The sequence below is a fragment of the Enhydra lutris genome, unplaced genomic scaffold, assembly GCF_002288905.1.
Source record: "Enhydra lutris kenyoni isolate GAN:26980312 unplaced genomic scaffold, ASM228890v2 scaffoldscaffold50, whole genome shotgun sequence".
NCBI lineage: Eukaryota > Metazoa > Chordata > Mammalia > Carnivora > Mustelidae > Enhydra > Enhydra lutris.
This window is the reverse complement of record NW_019154134.1, coordinates 612,891-633,796: the sequence shown is the minus strand read 5'-3', so window position 1 is coordinate 633,796 and position 20,906 is coordinate 612,891. Positions and strand designations below refer to the sequence as shown.

General features: G+C 41.1%; 1 protein-coding gene across 1 annotated transcript in view; it reads right to left on the bottom strand.

Moving 5' to 3' along the window:
- Positions 1 to 19,557, bottom strand: part of LOC111156882 (Nedd4 family interacting protein 1) — a 70,965-nt gene extending 51,408 nt beyond the window's left edge. The window contains exon 1 of the mRNA XM_022518014.1: positions 19,289 to 19,557. Within this exon, the coding sequence (XP_022373722.1) occupies positions 19,289 to 19,351 (63 nt within the window). The 5' untranslated portion in view covers positions 19,352 to 19,557. The remainder of the gene's footprint in view (positions 1 to 19,288) is intronic.
- Positions 19,558 to 20,906: the final 1,349 nt, after the last annotated feature.

The following is a 20,906-nucleotide window of genomic DNA, read 5'->3' as shown; positions in this document are numbered from 1 at the left end:
TGCTTCTCCCTCTCCTTCTGTAATCCCCCCACCTGCCATGCTCTCTTTCTCTCTCAAATGGAGAAATAAAATCTTAAAGGAAAAAAAAAGTTAAAAATAAATAAAAACAACCAAATAGTATATCCAAGAAATGGCATAGTCTACACTAAAAACCCAGTAAAGTCAATGTCCAGATACCGAAAGTGAAAGACATGCCTAGAAGCCAGGAACGAGCACAGATTACAGACTGCTTGGCTCTGCTAGCCCCATGAGCAACCACAGCTCCCTCAGGCTGAGAAGTTCCAAAAGCTATGCCTGCTTATTACTATATTATTATTAGGCCTGGAGTAGAGCAAACTACGGCAGAGATTATGGACGGGAAAAGGTATTCAAGTGAATCTGCCTTAACTTAGGTTTGATCATGAAGTCCCCTTCTCCCTCAAGAACAATGTGAGCTAAGAAAGAGAGATGCATTAAGCATCTCATATCTTTCCCTCCATCCCACCATCACAGAATGTTCCATTATACAAGTGTTTAACTGCTAGATTAATTTAACATCACTCAATGAACAAGTAAGGCCATGACTAGTATGGGATAAAGGACTCAACAGTAAAGGTGACTGGTGTTTTTAACCTAAGTCTGTAGTTTACCAAAGAAAAGACAATCAAAAGAATTAAATGCAATTTTAATTCTTCACTTAAAGATTAAACACACACAATTACTTCTTATCCCTTCCAAAGCCATCTTAAATGTAAATGTCAGTACGGGGTTTTTTGTTTTTTGTTTTTCAGATTTTATTTATTTATTTGAGAGCAAGTGAATGAGAGACCAAGCCCCGGGGCAGGGGAGGGGATAGAGGGAGAAACAGACTCCCCAATGAGCAGAGACCCCCAACATGGGACCGGATCCGGGGACTCTGGGATCATGACCTGAGCGGAAGGTAGACGCTTAACTGACTGAGCACCCAGGTTTTTAATTTTAAGGCAAAAAAACTACAGAGCCAAGCACCAGGAGAGGAAGCAGAAGTAAAATCCTGAAAGCCAGGAGCAGGATGACAGGTGTCAACTACCACAGCTGACCCAAGAAAACTGAAGCCTGAACCAGAAAGTAGAAACGCAACCTGTTTTGCCCTATATCCTCAAAAGGCTCAAGTGGTAGCAGTAGGTACTGGTGAAGTAAAAATGACAATGAGATTTAAAAGCAGAAAGGCTGCTGATGTAGGCAGAAACACACAGCTCCTAAGATCCCCATCAGAAGACTAGAGATTTATTCTCTGGAGAGTGTAAAACAGAGTTTTGGGCTGGAGACATGGAGTTTAGGAGAAAGGGTAGCATATCAGAAATGAGTGATTAAGAGAGAGGTTTATCGGGGCACCTGGGTGGCTCAGGTCATGATCCCAGGATCCTGGAATGAGCCCCACATCAGGCTCTCTGCTCAGCAGGCAGCCTGCTCCTACCACCCCCCTAACCCCCTGCTGCCTGCCTCTCTGCCTACTTGTGATCTCTGTCTGTCAAATAAATAAAATCTTAAAAAAAAAAAAAAAAAAAAAAAAAAAAAAAAAAAGACTGAAAGACTGTACATGACTGACCTGCCTGGGTGGCTCAGTTGGTTAACTGTCTGCCTTCAGCTCAGGTCATGATCCAGCCCCGCATCTAACCCACATCGGGCTCCCTCCCTCAGTGGAGGAGGGGCTGCTTCTCCCTCTGCCATTCACCCCCTGGTTTGTATTCTCTGTCTCTCTCTGTCCAATAAATAAATAAAATCTTAAAAAAAAAAAAAAAAAAAGAGAGAGTGAGAGAGAGGTTTATGTACTCCATTTTGAGATCTCCCAGCCTTCTTCTTCCCATTCAGCTTCCTTCTTACCAGCAGCCAGGCCTATTCTCTGGGGGAAATGGAGCAACCCAAGAGAAGAGACCTAAAGACACTGTCACTCAAAGCAACAGCCTAGTCAGGTTCAACAAGAAACTCCATCAAGCATACTGAGCTTCCGAACTGCTTTACTGATTATGCACTCTGAACCAAGCAGGTGAAGACCACCACACACCTAATGAAAGCTTCTAACAGTCGCAAAAGACCAAAACAAAGAGAATACATGCAATGTGGAGGAAACAAGTAGGCAGGAGGATGAAAACTTAGAAGGAAAAAGTTTTCAATAATTTCAGAGAAGAGAGAAAAACATCAGAACCATGAAACAAGGATGGTGTGCTATAAAGAAAAAAAGAGAAGGGGAGATTAGAGTTTTTGAACATTAAAACTAACAGATTAAAATTTTATCAAAGAGCTAGAATCTAATATTGAGAAATCTCAGGGCGCCTGGCTGGCTCAGTCGGAAGAGCACAGAACTCTTAATCTCAGGGTCATAAATTTGAGCACCCGTTAGGCAGAGATTATGTAAATAAAGTTTTTTTAAAAAGATTTAAAATTGAGAAATCTCATAGAAAGTAGAAAAAAAAGATGAAAAATATGAGGCTAAAAAACATTTTAAAGAATCAGTACAAGTAGGTACAAGAGGAAAAAAAAAACAAAGCAGAGAAAAATCAAACAAAAACTTTTTATTTTTTTCTTTTCAAATTTTTATTTAAGTTCTAGTTAGTAAATATATAGTGCATTGTTGGTTTCAGGAGTAGAAATGAGTGATTCATCACTTACATATAACAACCAGTAGTTCTCATAAGTGCCCTCCTTAATGCCCATCCCTCCCCTCACTTACCTCCCTCAATCACCCCTCAGTTTGTTCTCTTATCATTAAAAATCTCTTATCGTTTCAAAAAAAAAAAAAAAGGAATCTCTTACAATTTCTCTCTCCTCCCCACATATGTTCATCTCTTTTATTTCTTAAACTCCATATATGAATGCAATCATACAGTATCTGTCTTTCTGACTGACTTATTTCGCTTAGCATAATACACTCTAGTTCCATCGATGTCTTCGCAAATGGCAAGATTTCATTCTTTCTGATGTTTGAGTAATACTGCATTGTGTGTGTACACCACACCTTCTTTATCCATTCATCAGTCAATGGGACATCTGGGCTCTTTCCATAATATGGAAATAAAAACTTTTTTTTTAAAGACTTTATTTATATGACAGAGATCACAAGTAGGCAGAGAGGCAGGAAGGGGAAGGGGAGAGAGCAGAGAGCCTGATGCGGAGTTTGATCCCAGGACCCCGGGATCGTGACCTAAGCCGAAGGCAGAGGCTTAACCCACTGTGCCACCCAGGCACCTGGAAACAAAAACTTTTTAAATTTACTAGAACTGATGGATATAGGCGTCCAGACCAAAAGGACTCTCTGAATGCCTGGCACAATGGATGAAAGTAATCTCAAGATACAACACAGTGAAATGTAGGAATAGTAGCAGGGACAAAAAGAAGCTCCTAAAAGTAAGAGTATGAGACAGAGAGCTACAAAAAGCAGACCCCATCTGAAGAATCAGACAAAACTGGCTTCATGTTCTAAGAGCAAAACAGTGGAACTTAGAAGGCAATGGAGTAAATGCATTCAAAATTCTAAAGGAAAATGTTTCTGGACCAAAAGTCTAAGTGAGAAGGTAACAGAGTCTTCACTATGGTGACTGCTGTGAAGTGTGTAAACCTGGTGATTCACAGACCTGAACCCCTGGGGCTAATAATACATTATATGTTAATAAAAAAAATAAAAAACTTAAAAAAAAAAAAGAGTCTTCAATGTACAAAGTCTCAAAGAACAGAGGCAGGGGGTTTAACTTCCCATGCATTCTTCCTCAGAAGGATACTGAAGGCTGTGTTCTAGGAATATGAGGCAATAAACCAAGAGAGAAAATTGAATCAAAGAAAGGGGCTTCAATTAAAAACACTGGGAAAGGAAACCCCCAGGATGATAGCTGAACAGCAGACCTTGGGAGCAATCTTCTAAAATGGGTCAGGGACACCTGGGTGGCTCAGTTGGTTACGCAGCTGCCTTGGGCTCAGGTCATGATCCCAGCGTCCTGGGATCGAGTCCCACATCCGGCTCCTTGCTTGGCAGGGAGCCTGCTTCTCCCTCTGCCTCTGCCTGCCATTCTGTCTGCCTGTGCTCGCTCGCTCTCCCTCTCTCTCTGACAAATAAATAAAATCTTTAAAAAAACAACAAAAAAAACCTCTAAAAATAAAATAAAATAAAATGGGTCAAAAGGCCAGGAAAGACCCCTTCCCACCCTCGATGATATCAATAAAATACCTGATATATCTGAATATATTAAAAAAAACTATGAGGTAGTATTAGTTTTAAGAGCCTGAGGATGAATTGGTGCTACTAGCAATATATGATATGTATACAGAAATTAAGTAAACAAAAAATAATTACTTTTTAAAATTTATATTAATTCCAGTACAGTTAACATACAGTGTAATATTAGTTTCAGGTGACAATATAGTGACTCAACACTTCCATACATGACCCCGTATTTGTCACAGTGTATGCCTTAATCCCCATCACCTATTTTACCTAATTCCCTACCCTCAAAATAATTATTAACTTCAGGGAAAATAAAGTACAATTAAGGCAAGGACAAGAAACCACAGGACACCAAATATCTCAGCTGTGAACAGTATTTATTACTTTCAATTTCTATAAATCCTGAATATTGATCTAACCACATAACAGATACAATAATATCAGAAAAGTGAAGAGACAGGAAGTAGGAGTATATGCAGCTAGGGTAGGGAGGTAAAGACAAATCCTTACACCCCATAGTGGTAAAGTCAATTTTTTTTTCAACAACGAAAACTGAAAAATCAAGACGTAGCACACTATAAAATGTTCTTTTGCTACAAGGATAACAGCAAAAAAGCAAAAGAAACAGCTGAAAGAGCTAAGAAGCAGGCAAGTAAACAGGAGACCACTGTTTTTAGTAATAAGCCTGTAAGATTTATTTGACTCTAACCTATATGCATGTATAATTTTGATATAAAAACTGAATTACAAATTAAAAATAATAAAACTTGATTACAAAATGTGTCATAAAAGAGGAATCTCACTGTGCTCAGGGGAAACTGACCCAATTGGAGGGGGGAGGTTACTGAAACTCCCCTTAGGACAGACTACCTAAACTAAGAAGGGGGCTAGGAGGGAGAGAGCATTCCAGGGAGAGGACAGAGGGAGACAAGGCCTCCAGACCAGAGAGGGTGATGTGCTCTAGGCCCTGGCCCTGACACATGCTTCCCGCTGGAAACAAGTCATAAGAGTTCACCCTTCCCCCAAATCCTTGTCTCCCTCACTATCTTGCTCATCCTTCAAGGCCAAGCTATTCATCTTCTCAAAAGCTTCCTCCCTGGAACCAGGTGAGCTCTTCCATCTTAAAATTATGTCTTTTCAATTACCATATGATTGGGATGCCTGGGTGGTTTGGTCGGTTAGGCAGCTGCCTTTGGCTCAGGTCATGATCCCAGGGTTCTGGGATCGAATCCGGAATCTGGCTCCTTTCTCCGCAGGGAGCCTGCTTTTCTCTCTGCCTCTGCCTGCCACTCTGCCTGTATGCGCTCTCTCTCTCTCTCTCTCTCTGACAAATAAATAAATAAAATCTTAAAAAAAATTATATGATCTCCTGATATGAGGAATTTGAGAGGCAAAGTGGGGGTTTTGGGGGGTAGGGAAGGAAAAAATAAAACAAGATGGGATCAGGAGGGAGAGAAACCATAAGAGACTCTTAATCTCATAAAACAAACAGAGGGTTGGGGGTGGGGATAGGGAGAGGGTGGTTGGGTTATAGACACTGGGGAGGATATGTGCTATGGTGAGTGCTATGAAGTGTGTAAGACTAACAATTCACAGACCTGTACCCCTGGGGCTAATAATACATTATATGTTAATAAAAATTTTTTTTAAGATTTTTATTAATTTGACAGAGAGAGAGATCACAAGTAGGCAGAGAGGCAGGCTGAGAGAGAGGAAGGGAAGCAGGCTCCCTGCTGAGCAGATAGCCCGATGCGGGGCTCGATCCCGGACTCCGAGATCATGACCCAAGCTGACGGCAGACGCTTAATCCACTGAGCTAACCAGGCGCCCCAATAAAAATTTTTTTAAATGTATCTTTTATCTATGATCTCATTCTCTGAATATAATTCATATTATATCAAGACCATAAAACATTCTCTTGAATCACTCAATAGGAAAAAATATAGAGAAGAAAATAAAAAGCACCAATCCAATCTTTCAGATAGCCTTCTAGATTTTTGAGTGAATACAAATAACTGAATAATCTTTTCACTAACTGCATGGTGGAATTTTCCTTCATTAAATAACCTATTATAGTAACACTGCAATATCTGAAAGTCAGTCTTAATTTTTTTTTTAAAGTGAGCCTTAATTTTTTAAAGTGGAAAAAAAAGTTCCTTTCTCAGAAGTATCTACAGCATTAACCAGGGACAATTAAATAATAAAGCAATCTGCTAAGAGAAATGCAAAATCAGTGTTAGAAGGCATGCCCCAGTAATTGTTGAGACCTTTTAAACACAATCACAGATTCTTACTTTACTATTTCACTGAAATAGGAAATTAAACTTAAAATGCCATTTGGATTACATCAAACCTGATACATGAAAAGATATTTTAACCTTCCAAATAATAGCAGATGTTAATATAATAAGCCAATGATTACCTTTCATGCTCCCCATAAACCTTCTCCCCTTTCTCCTCAGCTGGTCATCTGAAAGCTGCCACTGAAAGGTGGCAAGATGGCTGTGAAACTCACAAGATCGCATAACTCTGATCACCTCACTTAGCTACCTAAAATGAAACCAGGCCAACAGGTCTAAGAGAATTAATCTTGCCTACCCTCACATTTATGACTGAGTAGAACTGATTTTAAGTACAGTTTAAAATGCTACATCTGGGGCGCCTGGGTGGCTCAGTGGGTTAAAGCCTCTGCCTTCGGCTCAGGTCATGATCCCAGAGTCCTGGGATCGAGCCCCGCATCGGGCTCTCTGCTCAGCAGGGAGCGTGTTTCCCCCCTCTCTGCCTGCCTCTCTGCCTACTTGTGATCTCTGTCTGTCAAATAAATAAAATCTTAAAATATATATATTAAAAAATAATAAAAAATAGGGACGCCTGGGTGGCTCAGTGGGTTAAAGCCTCTGCCTTCGGCTCAGGTCATGATCCCAGCGTCCTGGGATCGAGTCCCACATCGGGCTCCTTGCTCAGCAGGGAGCCTGCTTCTCCCTCTGCCTCTGCCTGCCACTCTATCTGCTTGTGCTCACTCTCGCGCGCTCTCTCTCTCTCTCTGACAAATAAATAAAATCTTTAAAAAAAAATAATAACAATAATAAAAAATAAAATGCTACATCTGAAAATTCAATTCAGCCACAGGAGGACAAACCATTGAAAAGAATCTAGTATCACCCATCAATCATGTGTAAGACCCTCAATTGCAGACTACCCTCAAATCATACTTCTTACTCTGTTTCAAGAGTTACATGAGTTTTTCAAAACTTGTGAAAATCCAACTACTAAAAAGCAGTTAATGAGAATACTAGACCTCAAAGAGCCAGCTTCTTAAAAAAAAAAAAAAAAGCTACAAAACTTTTAAAATTACTATTTTCTCACTTTTACAAGGACTTTATTACAACATCTAATCAGGGGCACCTGGCTGGTCCAGCTGGGTACAGCGTGTGACTCGAGATCTTGGGGTTGTGAGTTCCAGTCCCACATTCGGTACAGAGGTTACTTAAAAATAAAAATCTTTAAAAACAAACAAACAAAAAGTCATCTAACCAGTAATAGTCCAGCTTCTGTCATGAAGTAATAAAATTATGTGACAGTGGATGATCATTTTATAGTGAACCTAAAACTGCTCTAAAAAAATAAAGTTCATTGGGGTGCCTGAGTGGCTCAGTTGGTTAAGCATCCTACTCTTGATTTCAGATTGGATCCCATGATCTGAGGGTCATGGGATTGAGCCCCATGTCAGGCTCTGTGCTTGGTGTGGAGCCTGCTTGGGATTCTCTTTCCCTCTGCCCCCACACTTACCCCCCAAAAAAGTACATTTGAAAAAGGTGTAATTATTTTTTTTAAAGATTTTATTTATTATTTGACAGAGAGATAGCACAAGCAGGCAGAGTGAGAGAGAGAAGTAATCTCCCTGCCGAGCAAGGAGCCTGATGTGGGACTTGATCCCAGGATCATGACCTGAGCCGAAGGCAGCTGCTTAACCACCTGAGCCACCCAGGCGTCCCGAAAAGGTTGTAATTATTGATTACTTTTCCTGGTTTCTAAAAGCATTATTAATTTTTTCCTATGATATACAATGTTTGACGCTGATGAGAAGGGAAAGACTTAAAACTAGTACTGAAAAATTACAAAATGGTATTCTGTCCTCAGTGACCCATTTTTTTGAAAATATACTATTAAAGAGACGTTTTCTATATTTTTGAACAATGCGTAATTTCTTTTATCTTTTAGCATACATTCACCATCTATATTTACTGACATCACTTTTAAAAATTATTCATCAGGACGCCTGGGTGGCTCAGTTGGTTAAGCAGCTGCCTTCGGCTCAGGTCATGATCCCAGCGCCCTGGGATCGAGTCCCGCATCGGGCTCCTTGCTCGCCAGGGAGCCTGCTTCTCCCTCTGCCTCTGCCTGCCATTCTGTCTGCCTGCGCTCGCTCTCTCTCCCTCTCTCTCTGACAAATAAATAAAATCTTTAAAAAAAAATAAAATAAAAATAAATTTAAAAAAAATTATTCATCATGAAAGAAGTTTGCTAAATCATGAAGAGAATGCCATCTCTTCAGATCAAAGCCACCAGCTTCTACATACAAAAACAATTATAAAGTTGGAAGGAATCAAAGAGATACAGTCCAACTACTTCATTTTACAAAAGAAAAAATAAGGCTAGAAAGGGGTTAAAATTCTCACCCACAGTCACATAAACTCTTACTTCATGACAGAAGATGGACTATTACTGATTAGATGGTTTTCTTTTAAATTTTTTTTTAAGATTTTATTTATTTATTTGACAGACAAGAGATCACAAGTAGGCAGTGAGGCAGGCAGGGAGAGAGAGAGAGGAGGAAGCAGGGTCCCCACTGAGCAGGGAGCCCGACATAGGACTCGATCCCAGGACCCTGGAATCATGACCTGAGCCAAAGGCAGAGGCTCAACCCACTGAGCCACCCAGGTGCCCCCTGATTAGATGTTTTAATAAAGTCCTTTTACATTCTCCTGAATCAGTTTCTATGTCCAAAGTGAACCTTCCAGATAGTGAGGCCTACACTACAAGCTTCAAACTGCTTATTGGGACACCTGGCTGGCTCAGGTGGCAGAGCATGCAACTCTTGATCTCAGGGTCATGAGTCTGAGCACCATGCTGGGGACAGAGATTACCGTACAAAACAAAACAAAACAAAACAAACCCTGCTTATTAATGCAAAGTTGTATGAAAAGTTTAGATGCTATAAAATAAAACTCCTAAAACAAAAGCTTCAAAATACTAAGAACACCATATTCCTGACAGCCTAGTCCATAAAATTTCAGCTAAATTTCACAAGGACATAATAAGTTAAAAATAATTTATTAACGAGCGCCTGGGTAGCTCAGTTGCTTAAGCGACTGCCTTTGGCTCAGGTCCCGATCCTGGAGTCCTGGGACAGAGTCCCTAATCTGGTCTCTACTCAGCAGGGAGTCTGCTTCTCCCTCTGACCCTCCCTTTCTCATGCTCTCTCTCTCTCTCACTCAAATAAATAAAATCTTTAAAAAAATAATTTATTAACAAAGTAAATTGCAAAACAAGCACATAATTCTACAGAGAAAGAACTGTGAGGTTAAAGGGACTTGGATTTTACAAACCATAAGAGACTCTTAATCTCAGGAAACAATCTGAGGGTTGCAGGAGGGGTGGGGGGTGGCAGGGATGGAGTGGTTGGGTTATGGACATTGCGGAGGATATGTGCTATGATGAGTGCTGTGAATTGTGTAAGACTGATGATTCACAGACCTGTACCCCTGGGGCAAATAATACATTACATGTTAATTTTTTTAAAAGGGGACTTGGGTTTTTACGGATAGTACTTTCAATTTTTATAGCACTGTATTTCATTGTTAATCAGACCCTCATGTTTGAGGTGAATGTGAACAATAAATATATGGGTGTTATTTAATACTATTCCAGCAACTTGTAAGTTGAAACTATTTCCAAGAAAGTTTGTTAAAGGAATTTTTTAAAAAGCAAAACATGATTATTAACAGCAACTTTGGGGGGAAAAAAGAGAAATCACTCCAACCACTCTTCTTAACAATCTAACTATTGTTAAGTTTCAAACAACCCCACTAAAGAAGATGAGGGGAAAGGTGCTGACCTAAGCACCTAAGCAACTTTGGAAACCAGTACAATCTGTAAGACTAAAAGCAAAAGCAATCTGTAAGACTAAAAGCACTGTGTAAATGTCTTATCCTCTAGTTGATAAAAGTGTTTCCCACAGAGGTGTAGGTTAACAATTCTGACACCACTACACATGTGTATTAGAATTGAAGAATTAAGTAAACGGATGGTGGGTGGTGGGAGCAAGGATTCTCACTGCTCAAGTAGGAGCTTCCAGAAAGGCCAAGGAGTAGGCTAGAGTTATCCATGTAGTAATGGGTCAGAGTTGGTTAGTTTAATACAGATACAGGTGATTACATATAGAAATGCTTACAGATGGGTACACCCACCTGTATTTCTTTACTCTGTTAACTTAGAAGGCCTAGAAACAGTGTCTTCCTAGTAGCAATGTGCACAGATCTTGGTTTCTAGTATCACTGTTCAAAAAAAGGAGCAAGCCTCCTTGGAGAAATAGCTGATTCCACGATGGCGCAGGAAATATACACGATGAGCCTCGTGCCAAAAAGTAAGTGCTTCAAAAAACCCAAAACGATGGAATCCTATCAGAGGGACACAAGTGCCAACTGAAAGAGTTCCACTGGCCAAAAGTGCAAAAATCTGAGCCACAAAATAAATGAGTACTGGATTATAACCCAAAGAATAAAATAAATGAGTCCATCCTGGTATCACTGAATAAATAAATTCACAGGAAGAGACAACTATCCCATGCAGAAAAATTCTGAGTAATTTATGTTGATACCCTACCCTCCACAAGGTGGAGCATAACTCTTCAATTTTTAAATGTATATTGTACATAGATAGTGACTTCCTTCCAAAGAGCTCAGTATGAAAGCGGGGGGGGGGGGATAATTTTACAGTAGAAAAACATCACAAATACTACTTCAACCAGGTGATTAAGGTCAACATCAACAGTATTAAGTCACATAGGTTGTACGCTTTCCTCGTATGATGTGATGGAAATGGCACTTTACTTCTGTGGTCTTCCTCACTAAAACCCACAACCCCAGTATGATCATGAAAAAAGATTCAGACAAATCCAACTGACTGTATGAGCAGAGGAATGATGGGTAAATCTACTGCAATCAGTTCACAATATATGTAAATTAAACTACAATGCTGTAAGCCTTAAACTTATTCAGTAATGTATGTCAATTATTTCTCAATAAAACTGCACACACACACAAAAAAATCCCATTTGAGGGACAGTCTACAAACACCTGATCAAAACTCCTCAAAACTGTCAAGGTCATCAAAAACAAGGAAAATGTGAGAAACTATTACAGCCAAGAAGACCCTAAAGTAACATGACAACCAAATGTTATGTGGTAACCTGTATGGGATTGTGGAACACAAAAAAGGACATTAGATTAAAAAACAAAAATCTGGGGCGCCCGGGTGGCTCAGTGGGTTAAAGCCTGTGCCTTTGGCACAGGTCATGATCCCAGGGTCCTGGGATCAAGCCCCACATCGGGCTCTCTGCTCGGCGGGGAGCGTGTTTCCCACCCCCCTGCCTGCCTCTCTGCCTACCTGTGATCTCCATCTGTCAAATAAATAAATAAAATCTTAAAAAAAAAAAAGTTGTATTAAAAAAACAAAAACAAAAATGTGAATAAAGTATGGAGTTTAGTTAATAATAAATATCAGTATTGGTTCATTAGTGTCATAAATGTATCATGCTAATGTAAGATGTTAACAGAGAAAACTGGATCTGGGAAACACAGAAACTACTATCTTCTCAATGCTTCTGAAAGTTTAAAAATGTTACAAATATTAAAGGTTATTTTTAAATATTTTTTTAAAAACTTGTTTTAAAAAGGAAAGGGAAAAAATTATTAAGGCCTGAAGAATGCACACTAACTTGAGCACTTACACTTTCCAGAGAAGAGACTGGAAAGGAAGGGAAATCAAGCTTTCCTTTACAAGTATACTGTTTTGACTTGAGTATATTAAAAGAGTATCTATATACTAAAGCCTAAAAAGAAATGTTTAATTTTAAATGTCACATTTAAGCACTAAATAATAAATAAAATCAAACGGTTATTAAACAGAAATTATTCCCTAAACCTGTGTATTTCTTTTCATAAACTATCCAACTTCCAGAAAAACCTCCAAATCACATTCAAGCATCTCATTAACTAGTAACTGATATTAGTATAATATGTGAATTAAAAGAAAAAAAGGCAATATTCAATTGCTAAGGGAGATAAGAAACATACATGTAAAAGGAACTGTTTTAATCAGTAAGAAAATATTTGACCACAAACATTCTTAAATTTGAACAGTATTTAGACCCAGTATGTATAACTTTTAATAAACTGTGTTATTCAAGAAGACAAATGAGTCATCCTAATTTCAACAGCAGGAAGAGCTAAATGATGTCTAATAACACTCACTTTATTACTATACTTGGTGAAGGTGAAACAATACATCCTGCACTTCTATCTAGACAGCCACTAGAATCGACTACAACTGGATTATTTAAAGCTCAAAATTCAATGTATGGTATTTACCAACAGCCTATATTGGCAAAAATAATTTGAGAACAAAGATAAAACATCAATCTTATTATCGGCATCAATCTCTAATTAAACTGTTAGAAGCTGCTTTATCTAAATGGGCACCATCCACTACTACGAGAATATGTTCTACTAAACATATGTACTTTTTTTTTTAAGAATTTATTTATTTGAAACAGACAGTGAGCGATGGAGGGAGAGGGGGTAGAGAGAGAGAGAGAGTGTGCGCGCACAAGAAGTGGGTAGGGGTAGCGGGAGAGGAAGAAGCAGGCTCTCCACTGATCAGGGAGCCCAACAGGGCTCTGGGGTCCCAGGATCCTTAACCCACTGAGCCATCCAGGTGCCCCATAAATAGCTGTACTTGTTCAAAGACAACACAAAAGTAAATTCTTAAGAAACCAAAGTAATTATTTTAAAGCCCTAAGGACAGATAAATCAGAAGATGGCACTTGGGGCACCTGGGTGGCTCAGTGGGTTAAGCCTCTGCCTTCAGCACAGGTCATGATCTCAGGGTCCTGGGATCGAGCCCCACAGAGGCAGGGAGAGAGCCTGCCTCTCCCTCTCTCTTTCTGCCTGCCTCTCTGTCTGCTTGTGATCTCTCTGTCAAATAAACAAATAAAATCTTAAAAATAAATAAATAAATAAAAGATGGCACTTAAACCTCTTCAAGCCTTTTTTTTTCATTCGTAAGAATACAAAGTCACTCTCACAGGAGGATTTATTTTATAATGTAATTTTATGTAAAGTAATGTGATATAATCAGTATCTAGCAGAAAGTAATTTGAAGTTATGAGCAGACAAACCAGTGGGTGGCATCAGCTGAGATGATGCCAGGATTTCCTCAACTGGGCCTTAGTCCCTACCCAAACTAAGGAGTTCTGCCCTGTTTTCAGTGCAAAGAGAGAATGATAAAACCAACTAAATCTCCCCTAACAAGTGGTCACCAGTAGGAATAGGCAAGAAAATTAATGGATCAGCAAGAATCCAATCACTGCTACAAAAAAACAGTCACTGCTTACCAAGAGGGAGTCAAAAAAGAATCACAGTTGTAGATCTACAGCTCCTGACACAAATTCTGTTTCCATATTCATAACAGATTATAAAAGGGGGTCTCATGATTTATTTCTCATGTAATACTAAGTGCTTATAACATCTTTTAGAGTTACACACAAAAATATTTATGGATGTAGTAACATGATTATTTTTTTTTAAGATTTTTTATTTTTTATTTGCCGAGATCACAAGTAGGCAGAGAGACAGGCAGAAAGAGAGGGGGAAGCAGGCTCCTCGCTGAACAGAGAGCCCCATGAGGGGCTCGATCCCAGGACCCTGGGATCGTGACCTGAGCCGAAGGCAGAGGCTTTAACCCACTGAGCCACCAAGGTGCCCCAGGATGTAATAACATGATTTCTAAGACTTGCTTCAAAATAATGGTGGGGAGTATAAATGAAACATTACCCATTTGTTGATCACTGTTGAAGCTGAGTGATGAGTATATTCGATGAATTATAGCATATTTTAGTATACATTTGGAATTTTCATAGTAAAAAGTTGAAAATGTAAATATTAAGAAATGACTCTACTCCTACAACTCAACAAAAAGCAAAGAACCCAATTCAAAAATGGGTAAAGGACTTGAACATTCATTTCTCCAAAGAAGATTTACAGATGACCAATAAGCACATGAACAAATTCGCGATATCACTAATCATTAGGGAAATGTAAATCAAAACCACAGTGAGCTACAACTTCATGCCCATTAGGATGGCTTTATCAAAAAATAACAAGTGCAGGGGATGCCTGGGTGGCTCAGTTGGTTAAGCAGCTGCCTTCGGCTCAGGTCATGATCCCAGCGTCCTGGGATCGAGTCCCACATCGGGCTCCTTGCTCAGCAGGGAGCCTGCTTCTCCCCCTGCCTCAGCCTGCCATTCTGTCTGCCTGTGCTTGCTCGCTCTCCCTCTCTCTCTCTCTCTGACAAATAAATAAATAAATAATCTTAAAAAAAAAAATAACAAGTGTTGATGAGGATGTTAAAAACTGGAACTCTTACCCACCCATCCCCTGCGAAACTGGAACTCTTACACACTGCTGGCAGGAATATAAAGTAGTATAGGTACTACGGAAAAGTATTTTTTTAATCAAAAAATTTTAAGGGCGCCTGGGTGGCTCAGTCGTTAAGTCTGCCTTCGGCTCAGGTCGTGATCCCAGGGTACTGGGATTGAGCCCCATATCAGGCTCCCTGCTCAGTGGAGAGCTTGCTTCTCCCTCTCCCACTCTCCCTGCCTGTATTCCCTCTCTCACTGTCTCTGTCAAATAACTAATAAATTTTTTTTTAATTTTTAAAAAATTTTAAAAAGCAGTACCATATGAAGCAGCAATTTTACTTCTGAGTAAAAAGAACTGAAAGCTGGGACTCAAAAGATACTTGTACACCCATATTCACAGCAACATTATTCACACTGGCCAAGAGGCAGAAGCACCCCAACTGTGCACCAATGTATGAATGGATAAACAAACTTAGAATTCTGACACAGGGTACAACATGGATAAAGCCGGAGGATATGAAGCTAAATGAAATAAGCCAGCCACAAAAGGACAAATACTACATAATTCCACTTACATGAAGTATTAGAGTAATCAAATTCATAGAAAATAGAACAATGGTTGTAGGGCTGGAAAAGGGGGGAGATTGTTCAATGGGTATGGAGTTTCAGCTGGAGAAGATAAAAAAGCTCTGTACACTGATGGCAGTGTTTGCCCAACAATGTGAACGTATTTAATGCCATTGAACTGTACGCTTAAAAACGGTCCAAATGGTAAATTATATATATATTCTTTTACTACAATTTTTTTAAAAGTTTTTAAAAAATACAATTCTACCCATCTCAGTATTTTTGGAAAAACTTTCTTTGATCATTGGACATACACGCCACAAATACAGCAAAATAACCTTAAAATCTTGATGTAACATTCTAAGGGATACTCTAAGATATAATTACTTTTCAAACTAAAAAAAAAAAAAAAAAAACCACATGGGCACTTTTCGCCCCTTCCTCCAGGATCGTGACTTCATTTAACACTTTAGCATGAACATGGTTTGGCCTGGCAGAGATGAAATTCTTTCCCTGATCTATCAAAACCTTCCTCCACAATCCTGAGAGAATTTATCCAAAAAGGTATCATTCCCAAAGCAGCTCTACAATGTCATCAGACTGCATTACAAACTTATTAGTGATGCTTACAAGTGGGCAACTTCCTCAGCAGCCAGTAAGCCTAGAACTAAACATTCTGCGGTCTATTTGTAAGCCTACATGGCAGTGTCATTGTTGCCTCCTTAGATTAGATTCCAAATCGAAAGATCTGAAAACATTTCAGGAAGTATTTGGCGAAATTCATAAAACAGGCAAAGATATATTCCACTGAGGCAAAGAGGGCTTAGAATGGATGAACAGGAATGAATGTCTTCAGAGAGAGCTACGTATTACAAATTTCATCACACTGGGCCTCTCTACACCTTTCTGAAGCTTCTGAAGGCTTGGATATACAATCTCACCTTCAAAATGCAAAAAGGGAAAAAAAAAAAAAAAAAAAAACCACAGGGAACCTATGAGACCAGGCTTTCTGTGTGGTCTGTCATAATGCTAAATTCAAGTAGTGCACACACTGCACTACCAATAAAAAAACCATAAAGGCAAACTTGTGTTTGTATTTAGTAATGAATCATCAGTCTTTCATTGCATTTATTTTACTACAGAACCAGCTCTATGTGATCAACCAGATCAAACAGAAGTCAGAACTACCTTTTGTCACAACCAGAGTATCATCCTCCTATCAAGTTGCCTGGACAATTCGCTGATATTCTATAATGCAAAAGCCTTTTAAATATGTATACTCTCTGACCAAGCGTTTCCACATCTGAAAATGTATACTAAGGAAAAGAGCTGAAGATGTATGTAAATGATGTATGTAAGATGTATGTAAACTTCATGAAGAAAAAAAATTATGAACATACTTAGTGACCAAGAGGCAATAGACTTGAACTATAGTACAACCACAGTTACATGCTATGCAGACATGAAAATAGTAACCTACCTTATATAGCTATATTGTTTGCCTCTGTACATACATGTGAACAAATACACATACACAAATGCACGTGTGTGAGAACAAGATACACATGGGCACAGTGGGTGTGTAAACATACATATGTACACATATGCACCAAATGTGTACAAGTATAATCAGAGGCCCATGGAATGGTACATGTGTACAAAGATGTGCCTGTATATGTATGTATGGGAACATGAAAAAATACATAGGAACATATATCTCTGTTAATGCATATGCCTATATTTGGAACGTGAGCCTGTGTTTTAAGTAGGTGAGTGTGTATTTATCCTTGTAATCACTACTTAAGAGGCTGTGACCTTGAGTAAGTTAATGAGCCTCTTGGAGTCTTGACTTTGTCATCTATACAGTAATACCAAACCCTGCCTCATGGGGGTTTTATGAAGATTAGTGAAATAATGGATATAAAGCACTTAGTACCGTGATTGGCACATAGTAAATGCTCAGTCAATATTAGCTCTCCTTATCTGTACCCATGTATACTAATTTATACTTACGTATATTTACATACCTATTATGTCCACAAAGATACACATCAAAATACTAACTTTGGTTACCTATGAGTGATAGATTTTTACTGTCAGGCTTTTTAGGGGGAGAGCTGGCTTACATATTTTGCAATTTTTCTAGGAAGATTCTTTTTTTTTTTTCCCATGTTTTTTGGAGGTTATTTCTAAAACACAATGATTTTTAAAAATAAAAATGACCTGTCCCTGACATACCTCAATTCTGCTTTTTAAAAACTATTAACTACTTCACGAAGGAACACATAGTTTCAATACTCCACCAAATTTTTTGTATTCCAGCAATATGTCAGCATTACCTGATAGCTCAAGAAGATGGCAGTACAAAGAAAAGCCACCGCTTTTTGCTTGTTTGCCTTATCCGAAGCAGGATGAAAAGAATGAATCAGATCACAGTGTGGGATATGTGTGGTTTCTGAACACTGCGAAGACAGTTAAGTGACTTAAGTGACACCTGTCATTTGTGTTTTATTAAAGCAGAGAGGAACCCAGAGTCTGGCCCAAGGTCATACAAAAGAGCATGTGCCAGACCCCAGGCTGTGAGAGATCTGAGGACTAGACTGCATTGCCACAGTTTGGGTGTGTTTATGAAACCAAGAAGCTAAATTCTTAACCAGTCATTTCAGAAGTCCACTGGAGGAGAGAGGAAATTACAACATAGGCCTGATGACAGCAAAACAAACTGGTAACTGGCTGTACTGGGTTAATCTAGATGTTTTAATCATACTGCTTTTCCTTATTTCTAAAATAAAAACTTTAGCTCATCAATGATAGGACACTTAAATTTCATAAAAGCACGCCTGACATATGTATACAAATTCTTATCAAAAACATCTGAAACGACAAAAAGCTAGCAGTTATCTGCGGTTCCAAGCAACACCAGTTCCTACCTGGCTTAATTCCCACAATTATGATGTATTAGGTTAAATACCACTAAAACCCCTGCAGATTGTCTCTGAATTTCCGAAGGGAACCCAGCTACAGAGAGAGGCAAGTAAAACAAGCAGCTCTTTTCCCCAGGGCCTCAAATTATAAATTATAACCGGGATAATACTCCTATACATTTCCTCCCCAGCCATGCTATTAAATCTCCTTAAACGTCATTTCCAAGCTTTTAAAACACACACCGAGGCACACGCCCTGCAGCCTTCCACCAAGCTCGACATTTTGGGGCATCGCCCCAATTAAACATCGCCTTTCCCAAACCTACTGCAAACTGCGGACTTGCCTCTCGTCTCATTTTTTTGACTTCTGTCTTAAAACGGAGGCAAGGTGGATGGGTTTCGACAAACAGACTAGGCTCTGAAACCCTGAGCAATCCTCTCGTCGCGGGGAGCTGTCGGCCGCAGTAGCAGCGATTTTAACCTTTTCTCTCCACCTCGTTTCCTTTCCCACCTCATGCTTGCCTTTTTTTTTTTCCCCTTTCCAATGACATCAAACCAAAAGCGGAGCAAGAAAAACTGAATGCCCCCGGGCCGCTGCCTCCCGAGGATGGGGCCTTCTGCCTCGGGGACCCGCCCGCCGCGGGAATTGCGGGAAACGCTGCGGGGTAAAGGTTTTCCACCGCCCCAGTGCAGCCCCAGGTCGCGGAGGGATGGGCCGGGCAGGCGGCGGCCTCGAATCTGAGCGCGGGGCTCACCCGGCCCGCCCAGGCCCCGCGCGGCCCGCCCAGGCCCCGCGCGGCCTGTGCAGCCGCGGCGTCGCGTCCGCCACAGGCTGGGCCAGAGATGCGCGCGAAGCGGCCGGCAGGGCAGGGTCGGGGGCCCGGGGCCGGAGGCTGGGGGGCGGGACTCGGCGCTGCTCACCTGCTGGTACCGACTGCCGCAAGCCGGCTCCACCGCCGCCAGCGCCGCCAACGCCAACGCCATGGCGCAGCGGGCCGCAGGGAAGGAAGGCGAGCGAGCGAGCTAAAGGGGCGCGGGCGCTGCGGCCTGGTAGCCCGGGGAGGCCGAAGGGGACGCGCCTCGGGTGGGTCTCGAGGGCCGCCGCCGCTTCCAGGCAAGCAGCTCTCCTCGGGCCGTGCGCGCCGCCGTCGTCGCCGCCGCCGCCAAGGCTCCGACGCGGCCTCTGGGGAGGAGGCGGAGACGCGGATGACGACGCTGCGCCGCCGCCCCGCCCTCGACTCGCGCCGCGCGGTCCTGCCAGGCCTCGCCCCGCCCCGCGCCGCGCCTAGAGTCCCGCGGAGCCGCCGCCTGGGGTGGGGTCGGCCTTTCGTCCGCCCTGCGGACCGGGTGCTGACGCCTTGCGGACCCGGGGCTGACGCCTTGCGGACCGGGGGCTGAAGCCTTCCGCACCGTGGGCTGAAGCCTTCCGCGGAGAGGCCGCTGAAAAAGAATTACCCACTGAGGAGCACCTCATGAAAGAAAGCTTTGAGCTTTCTACGTGTGTTCTCTTCTTTTTTTTTTTTTTTTTTTTTAAGATTTTATTTATTTATTTGACAGAGAGAGATCACAAGCAGGTAGAGAGGCAGGCAGAGAGAGAGGAGGGAGCAGGCTCCCTGCTGAGCAGAGAGCCCGATGCGGGGCTCGATCCCAGGACCCTGAGATCATGACCTGAGCCGAAGGCAGCAGCTTAACCCACTGAGCCACCCAGGCACCCCTGTGTGTTCTCTTCTTAACCCTCGTCTCACACCCCGACCTAGGGGCCACGGCCCCATCTAAGAGGTCGTTGGCGCGCAGGGAGGGTGACAGCCTGGCACGGTAGCGATCTGATCCCCTGGTACCTGCTGTCCAATCTCGGTTCTTTTCCAAGTCCCTTCTTGTCTGCCGTCTTCGTGGATCAGGGGTCTGTCGACCCTGGCAGGGCAGAGGCCAAATACCGTCCAGTGGCGGTGGAAAGTGTAAGAAGTTCACGTTTTGTTGTCCATGCCGTTCCCATTTGTTGAGCACGGCTCATAAATCCTCTTACCTGCTATTTGGCCATTACAGAAAAGTTTCCTAAGCTACATCCTCCAGAACTCCTTAGATCTCAAACAAACCCTAGGATGGATGATAATAATAGCATCTTCCTTTTTATACAGCCTTCAGTATTTTAACACCCTCATCTGTAAAGACATGCTATTTTTCTGTCTTATACATATATATGTATATATATTCTGATATATATATATAAAATATATAATTATAAAATAATTATATTTTAATTTGTAATTATAATTACTATTCATTTATTTAAAGAAGGCTCCACCCAGCGTGGAGCCCAACCTCGGGCTTGAACTCAGGACCCTGAGATCAACACCCAAGCTGAAAACAAGAGTTGGGCTGTTAACCCACTGAGCCACCCAGGAGCCTGCACATGATATTTTTCTTTTTTGGTGGGCAGCAAAGCAAAGTTTATTAAGTGATAGCAAAGTAATAATACAAAGCTCTGGAAGAGGGAGGAGACCCCAGAGGGTTACCCCACTCCATGATATTTTTGAACCAA